At 37.7% G+C, this 8,684-nt stretch overlaps 1 protein-coding gene across 1 annotated transcript in view; it reads right to left on the reverse strand.

Moving 5' to 3' along the window:
- Nucleotides 1-298: 298 nt before the first annotated feature.
- Plcz1 (phospholipase C zeta 1) overlaps nt 299-8,684 on the reverse strand; it is a 66,206-nt gene continuing 57,820 nt past the window's right edge. The window contains exons 9-11 of the mRNA XM_023709472.1: nt 5,326-5,455; nt 1,654-1,803; nt 299-384 (exon numbers count right to left, since the gene is read on the reverse strand). Of these exons, the coding sequence (XP_023565240.1) occupies nt 299-384; nt 1,654-1,803; nt 5,326-5,455 (366 nt within the window). The remainder of the gene's footprint in view (nt 385-1,653; nt 1,804-5,325; nt 5,456-8,684) is intronic.

Here is an 8,684-nt window from a genome sequence, read left to right on the forward strand (position 1 = left end):
ATACAACTAGACGTATTTTAGACGCTCGTAAATTCCGCTAATTAAAAATGATGCAAGCGAGTTATGAAAGCAGTGTTAGTAACAGGGGGACAGAAGAAATCAGTGCTACGTTGAGTCAGGACTCTCTGAAGTTTCTGTTTCCTTTATTTGCAGTGCTCTATTTTGCATATATAAAAGCAACTGAGCTCAATATTTCCGTACTTATTTTGCTTTCGCTTAGAAAAAAAAAGATGCAGACATTCATTCTGGCTGCTTTATTGTGATGCATAGTTAGCAACATGTTAGGTACTATTAATTGCTATTTGACATACCACACATACAGAAACAGTGAAGCAGGCTCAAGACTCTCGCCTGCTCTGGAGAACAGAGGAACTCGACGGTAACCTGCCAAAGGAGTAATTCTAGTTAGAACAATCAAAGCAACTAACCAGTGATGGCCCCAACAGTGCTACTGAGAAAGAGGTAGATTTACCAAAAAATGACTATAGGGTTTTGTTTTCCTCCTGGCTATTGGCTTGCCACAAAAAATTAAGCACTTGCAATTTCTATTCTGACTTGGCAGCATTCTGTATCCCAACCCTGAGCACGTTGTTCATGTTTCACCTTCCATTGAGTATAGCCGACTCCAACAGTAGCCACAGCCCTCCTGCTTCAAGAAGAGCCTGTTTCCTACACAAACCTCCTCAGGTGGTATTGGAAAAGCAAGCATAAGTAGATAAGGTATTGGGGGAAGCCACAGCATAAATCGCCCAAGAAATGTGACTGTACAATTTGATGGCAGTCCTGGAAAGGGTCAGGAAAGGAGTCTCTGGCTTCTGGTCTCTTTTCGTCAGGCAGAGAAAATGAATCACTGCTTCTCTCTTCTGTCTGATCCTGGACCTAAATTTCTTTTGGTAGTCATGGCTACTCTTCATTGAAATAAAAGAACTTTGACCCAGGTAAAGAAACACTTATACATGCCAAGTTGGTCTAATTAATGCCCTAGTGAGCCCACATCCTCACCCCCTCTTCCAGAGACTCTGTTCCTGACCCTTTCCAGGGCTGCCATCAAGTTGCAGAATCACATTTCTTGGGATTTACACTGTGGCTGCCCCCATTATCTTGTCTCCCTGTGCTTGCTTTTCCAACACCACCTGAGGCGGTTGGCCTAGGAAACAGACTCTTCTTGAAGCAGGAGGGCGGTGGCTACTATTGGAAGAAGGCAAAACTGTAATGATAAGATTATTGGATATGTACTATGCCTGGGCAATGTTCTAAAGATTTTATATCATCTTCTTTATTTTTCGCAACAACCTTATCAAGGTTGTTATTATATCTGTCCGCAGATGAGAAAACTGAGGCACAAAAATATTTCATAACTTCCTACAGTTTCCCAATACATAGCCATTAAGTGCCCGAGCAGAAGTCCAATTTTAGAGCAGAAATACTTAATTATTATGAACATAATTGATATGCCTGGACATTCCCTTGATTCCCTCTTCCACATGAGAACAAGTTTCTGTGAATGCCCTGAAAGAAAATGGGTATAATACATAAAATGATCTTTATATCTTGCTTCTGTGGGTAGAGGTATTTAGGTTATCAAAATGTGCCTTTGACAAAAACAAATTTTATTTGATGTTAAAACTATCTACTTACTTTGAAGAAAATTACCTTTGTTCATGCACAGAACTGGTAAAGTATATTGCCCAAGAAATTCATTTCCTGCTATTAAACCTGAATTTTCAACAACAAAACGCAGCAAAGCCAGTTCTGGAACTTGGATAATAAATGTGAATGTTTCATTCCATCTTGGACTAAAAGCTGAAATATAAAGCAATGAATAAAAAAAATAGACTATTTCTAAGGGAAAAAAATAAGTACTAATCACTCTACACTTTTTCTTCAAAACTTTAGTAATAGTCATAGTGGTGGCTTGTGATTTAAAACCTTTAAATGTTTAAGGGCTGGGGAAATAGCTCAGTGACATATGCACCTGCCTGGCAAACGCATGGGCCTGAGTTCAATCCTCAGTACCAGAAAAAAATAAATAAATATAGTAAAATAAAATAAAACATTTAAATTTTTAATGCATTCAGTGAGAGGAATAAGCTGTAATGATAATAACAATATTGGACATGCACTATTTCTGGGCAATGTTCTGAAGATTTTATATCATCTATTTATTTTTCACAACCACCTCATCAGAGTTGTTATACCTCCCTCTACAGATGAGAAAACTGAGGCACAAAAAGATTACATAACTTCCCAAGGCTTCCCAATACACAGCCATTAGGTGCCAGAGCTGAAGTCTAATTGTAGAGCACAAATGTTTAATCATCATGGAATATAACTGATATGCCTGGATATTCCCTTAATAAAGAAGTTAAAACTTGAAGAAGTTAAGTAACACCATTTTTCAATACCAGCTCTTACTACAGGGAAAGCTCCGTAAATAGTTTTTGGACTAACAACTCAATGAGTGCTCTTTTAAAATCTTCTTTGAGCTAAGTGATTATTTCAAAGTCCAGAGTCACTGAGTAATTCTAGTCTGTAGTACAATAAATCATCCCAAACAGCCAATCCTTTGCCAAAGCAAGAAATTTTAATTGTTTCACAATATGACTCATATTGTCCAAAACCTAAACATAATTAATAGAATCAAAATATTCATATTCAAATCAAATATCCTCTCTGTTTAATAAAGGCACAATGATTTGGAGAGAAATGTATCACGTTTAGATATAAAGCCTTGTTATAACAATAGTTCTTGTTCCTTTTGGAAGGAATTTGCAAATGATTTTACTAATGTGTAAAATGTGCCCCTCTGGTCACAAGGTCCCATTACCAAATGGCAATCCAGGATGTAGTCTATGTCCATGGAAACAGTAAATTAATTGGCTCATGCTGGATTGATAACTGCATTAACCTAAGATGAGATGTACATCCATAGGGCCAAGGATAGATCTAGAATCAAGTCCTTAATAGACACCGCAGACTAGCCAGAGGGAATTGTTGTACGGATTTGTCCTCTTCTAAACATACTGCACTGCAAATTACCGTTTCTACCTCTCTTCCTTTTACATTATTTCTGTATCTATATAAATCCATGTCTCCACCTCTCTGTCTTTGTCTCTATCTCTCAGACACACACACACACACACACACACACACGTGTGTGTGTGTGTGTGTGTGTTACAGAAGAGCATCATAAAAATGAAAGTTGATAAGGTGATAAATATAGTTTTAGAGACAAGACCACAGCTGAAGAATTACCTCACACCTTATCCAAATATGATCCTTTTCCTCCCAGGGTTTTATCTTTAATTACACGACCATTATCTTAGTAGCCAAGCTCTCTTACCATTTCCTTGTCCACCTACACCAGCACTTACTTCTGCCTAGTGTTGTTCACACACACACACACACACACACACACACACACCTTGTTTCCTTTTCTAACATCACAGCCTTCTTCACCACCTGACTTCTACCTCTTTTCACCACTGAATTCATAGCCTGACCCAATTTAGCATTTTTCTTTTCCTCTTCTACATACTACCGTACCTGCAGCCATAAACCCACTGAAGCATGACTCTATTCTAACTTTACATTCCTATTCAAAAGTCTTAACTCTGTCCATTTTCTAGAGGAAAGAAGAGGCTTAACTCTGTCCTCAAGAGGTGACCACGGCTTCCATAATTTTCTGTAACTTTCCTAACGCAGCTTCCCATCCCATTTTGTCTCTCACTAACCTCCCTTCAGCATCTTGCCTCACAGTCACACTGAGAATCTTGGATTTCTCTTAACATGTTTGGATTGTTTTAAGCCCCATAATACTCATTCTGCTTAAATACTCTTGTTCCAGTCTATAAAAAAGATTCTATTCATTTTTTCCGGAACCATCTCCAAATGTGCTTTTTCCACTACAGTTTTTTGTATTCTCCTTGAAGCACCAGTGAGCTACATCATCATAGTCTTCCCTGTATCTCATCTCTCACATTGAATGATAAAATACCTATAATGAGATTAATTGGGATATACATAATAAAACATTCAATAAAAAGAGGTTTAAGTCTTTTTATGCTTTTTCAGCATGTAAGACTTTTACGTAGCAAGAAGTCAGTTTTGATGTACCAAAGTGAATTTCTCCAGATGCCATTAAAACCCAAGGATATAATCAAAATTCTAGAATCATATTATTGCAAGAGATGTGTTGAATAAATTAAGTTCTTTGCATGTAGCTATGAAGAGTCAAGCAGAGGACAAGGAGAACAACAATAGGTGACTCAGCTCTCTGACGCAGCAGTGACTATTTCCTGACACTGCTCTTGGGATGGGACTTCAACTCCAAAGTGTGCCAAATTAGACCGTAATTCATCGCCAATGTTCCTGTCTATTGCTGACATGGAATGAAGCAGCCACACCTTCCAAATCCTTTTTCTAAGGCTTTTGCACAAGAGGCTGTGCTGGAGGAAAATTTGGAAGAGTATAAGGGAAGCAAACTGATGAATTATCATCATGAATTATCATCCCGGATGAAAAGGACTAATAAAGCTTCCCTGGGTGCTCTGCCAGTGCTGTAGAGCCAGCAGCTTATTTCTGGACTCAGAAATGCCATCCACTACACTTTGGCATCCTCCATTCAAAGAAGATTCCAGACTCACGGCTCAGTTCCAAGGTCTCGTCTGAGGAACCTGAAGAGGTCATCGCAGAAGCCTACCCTTCTCTGCGTTTCCTTTGGGAACTGAACTTCACAGAAGAGACTGCAAGGCCAAGATTGTATTACATGGACTGTCATAGCCTGTTGGAATGCTGAAAAGCTTGCTACAGTTATTTCTTCCGCTCCTGCATTTCCTTTTTAGCAAAAAGGACTGAATTAAAAATCCAATGTTGCAAAAGTAGGTTTCTATAATATCCTTAGCCTGAGTCAAGCCACAGGCCTTTGATCTGAAATAATTTGAATGACGAGGTAAAACTGTGTAACATGCCCTGTCAGAACAATCCTGAGTGTTTTGCTTAAGTCAAAGGCTAGAAGCTAAGTAAACTTGCAGCTGTCAAAAAGTCTCTATGTAAAATGAGAGAAAAACCTTAAAAATCAGTAAAAGTAAAGGCTAATAGTTTTGTGCAAGCAAGATAAGTTTTTGTATCTGTGATCTGAAAACATACCTAAACAATCTCATTATCAGACATTTTGCTGCAGGTAATTTTGTCAGTCTCAAACATAATGGAAAAACTATTGCCTTATGAATAATAAATGTGCATCAAGACTCTCTCAGCATGCAATCCGTATGCCTTCCAAAACAGAGGCTCATAGAAGTTTTGTAAAATGTATCACAAGCTCACCATTTTTCTTAATTACACGAGTCTGCTGTTTCGTATGATCGTTGGGAACACCAAAGACTTCTAGAATCACCAATGTGTCCAGTTTGTTAGAAGAGGAGCCACTGAGAGGCAGTTGGAAGCCACTGATGAGCTGTGCAAGTACAGATGGGACAAGAGGTTAGCTGCGAGTTAGGCTGCGTCGCCGACGTATTTCAAAACAAAATCATAGATGCCAAACACTGGACAGACTCGAAGTTCCTACAAATATGAAGCAGGAAAATAATACCAATTTAAACCTTTTTTTTAACCTGTAAACATCAGCAAATAAATGTCAAAGACAAGTCCTAATCATTTCATTTTATTGAAACGTGCCTATGAAGAAATCCACAAAATCTAAAACTGATGATCCATTATCCTATTCTTATTTTAAAAACATCTGTTACAATCATATTTACTGTAATTCAGGCTGAATAACTCTGAGAACATGCACTTTTTATATTTACATTATATACACTAAAATATTGAAAGTGATATAACTTCTCAAATATAAGAACTGCACCATATAATTTTCATGATATTTGATAACCGTTGCTTTTGAGTAATTTATGAAAATTTGAATTATCCCTTCATATCTGTATTACCGTACAAGTGGCATGAATATGGAAAAAATCAACTATCTCCCATATATACTAAAAACCAGTCATCAAAAGAATGTTTCACACAATAATTAATAATGGTTTTATCTAGATAACTTTATTATCTAAAAAGCATACAAAATAGTAAAGAGAAACATTGGAAATGACAGCGAACTTCACCAAACAAGACAATAGAAATTCGGTACTAGTTGCTGTATTACATAATGCTGCCTTCAAATTAGTTGTTCAGATTATCAGATGTAAGCATGTGAAATTGGTAGAAACAAAATAGAGAAAAAAGTTATAAGAAATTAAAAAGGATAAAGAAAATAATCTAAGTTTCAGCTACTCCCTTCTGTAGACCAGGACAAACCAGCAATGCAATTATTCTACCCATCCTGGATACATACAAGAAGATACATCCTCCCCCTACTCCTGTACTTTCCTTCGTCCCAGCTTTTCCTTCCCTTTGAACAGATTCTTTCCCTTTCACAGTATATCTATTGTTCCTTTCAGATTTTATTTACTCTTTCATGTTCTTACACTAGGGAGACAATAAAATGTTTGCACATTCAGGTGTGATTTATTTAACTTACAAATATGGGCTCTAGTTGAATCAATTTACCTATAAAAGCCTCAGATTTGTTACCTAGACAATTATAATGCCTATGTTTTTTTATGAGCGGAATATATTTATTGAAGGAAGGAAAGCTCCTGTCTGAGAGAGGCACAGGAGGGGGGCCCAAGTGGGTGGCTCCCTAATGCCTATATATTGAAGCAAAAATTTCTCCTACTTTTAAAAAGAAAATGAACACATAAAAAGTATGACACGTACATGTTTAGAGTAAGAAGTGAAAGTTATAAGCCTAAAAATGCACTTATAGAAACTGAGACATAATTTTAATTTCTGAAAATTATATAAAAAGGAATAAAATAATATGTATTAAAAAGAGAGATGGAAGGAGAAATGTAGAGTGAAAATAGAAATGAAGGCAAGAAAGAGAGAAAATAGACATTAAGAAAATGACTAACTGAAGGCCGGCGAGATAGCTCAGCAAACTAAGTGCCTGCTTAGGCAAGTGCAGGACCAGGGTTTGATCCCTGGCACCACATGCCATGCTGGCTCTGCCCCTGGGTGCATTGAGCTGACCACAGAGACTGGACATGGTGGTGTACACCTGAAATCCCTGTGCTGGGGAGGCTGAAAACAGGAGGATTACTATGAGTCCAGGCTGTGCAGTGAGCCCCTGCACCAAATATATTTTTAAAAAGGAGAAAATGAATAACTGGGAATATGTAACTTTTCCTTTCTTTAATCCACATATTGGCTAGAAATCAGAGTGACTTCATAAATTTATTTTTCTCTTTATAAATATAGCAGCACATAATTATAATGATCATCAAAGTTGGTACTTGTACATAACGCATCTTAATTCTTTACCTCTCCTTCTCCTTTCCATTCGCTCCCTCCATCTTTATATTCAGTTAGCATCATTCAGTCAGCATAGTTAGATATGAGGATATTTAGAAAGAACACTAGTCATACACATTTAGTGTACTAAATACCAGTGTACACCAGCAAATAACTGAAACTTTAAAGCAGGATGTGGTTCAGCTTTGTCATGTTTCTCAGTAAGGAGAAGAAAGAAGAAGAATAGAAATAGGAGGAGAAGGAAGAAAAGAAGAAGAAGGATGAGGAGGAGGAGGAGGAAAGAGAGGGAGGAGGAGGAAAGAGAGGGAGGAGGAGGGGTGGGAAGGTGGAGGGGAGAAGGGAAGGGAGAATTTGGAGAATATTGATTATGTAATTTTCCAACTCCAATTTACAAATCCGTTACCAAAATCCCCATGCAGGAAAGACCAGCAAAAAGAAAGCCTAGTGGTCAGAGTAGTTTTTCTTTCATCCCTTACACATTAGATTCTGAATTTAGAGTCTTGTGGCATGGTTTTTATAAGCTTGAAAAGAACTAAACCAATTCTTTTCAAATGACAGGGAAAAACAATGGTGACTGCCTTCATCAGGGATATAGGAAGCTAATAGTACAATTAGACTTCCTCATTCCCAAATTATGCACTCAAACTACTTTCAAGCTATGAAGTAATCACAGAGGTCCTTAGAATATTAGAGAAAAAGAACCACATGGCCAATCAGACGTTCCTTGAGAAAACCATTTAGTCCACCTGTTCCACTCCATACCCGTTATACCTACACGGGAACCCCCAAGATAAAGCACGTGGAGTTTGTAAGCATCCATGTGCACAAACTACCTCCCAACTTCCCCTTCCAATGAAGGAGCACCTGTGATCTCTTTACCTTCTATTTTCAACACAAAAAGGAAATCATTCACCCAATTAATCTACATGTGGATTGAATAAAACTCACTTCTTATCCTTAAAGAGCCCTCAGATAAATGGAGAATAAGGGCAAGTTACAAGTAAGTAAGTGATTACAATGCAGTGTGATACATGATTACAATACAGTGTGATATAATTTATGCACTGGTTGTCATGGAAAAACAGGAAGACTACAAAAAAGTAGAACAACTTACCCAGTTAAGGAAAAGATGGCATTCCTAGGCCTGGAAAGGTGAGTCAGAATGCAGCAGAGAGATGCGGGATGGACAAAAAGTCCAGTTAGAAAGAAAAGCACAGGAATTCATGGGAGTAAATCATAAGACAGGGAAGGCTTAGCTCCACAGGGTCATAGGAAGGGGTTAAAGTTGGAAATGGCAAAATGCAGACAGAGAG

Source organism: Octodon degus, unplaced genomic scaffold (genome assembly GCF_000260255.1).
Source record: "Octodon degus isolate 3935 unplaced genomic scaffold, OctDeg1.0 scaffold00012, whole genome shotgun sequence".
In the NCBI taxonomy this organism is placed as follows: Eukaryota; Metazoa; Chordata; class Mammalia; order Rodentia; family Octodontidae; genus Octodon; species Octodon degus.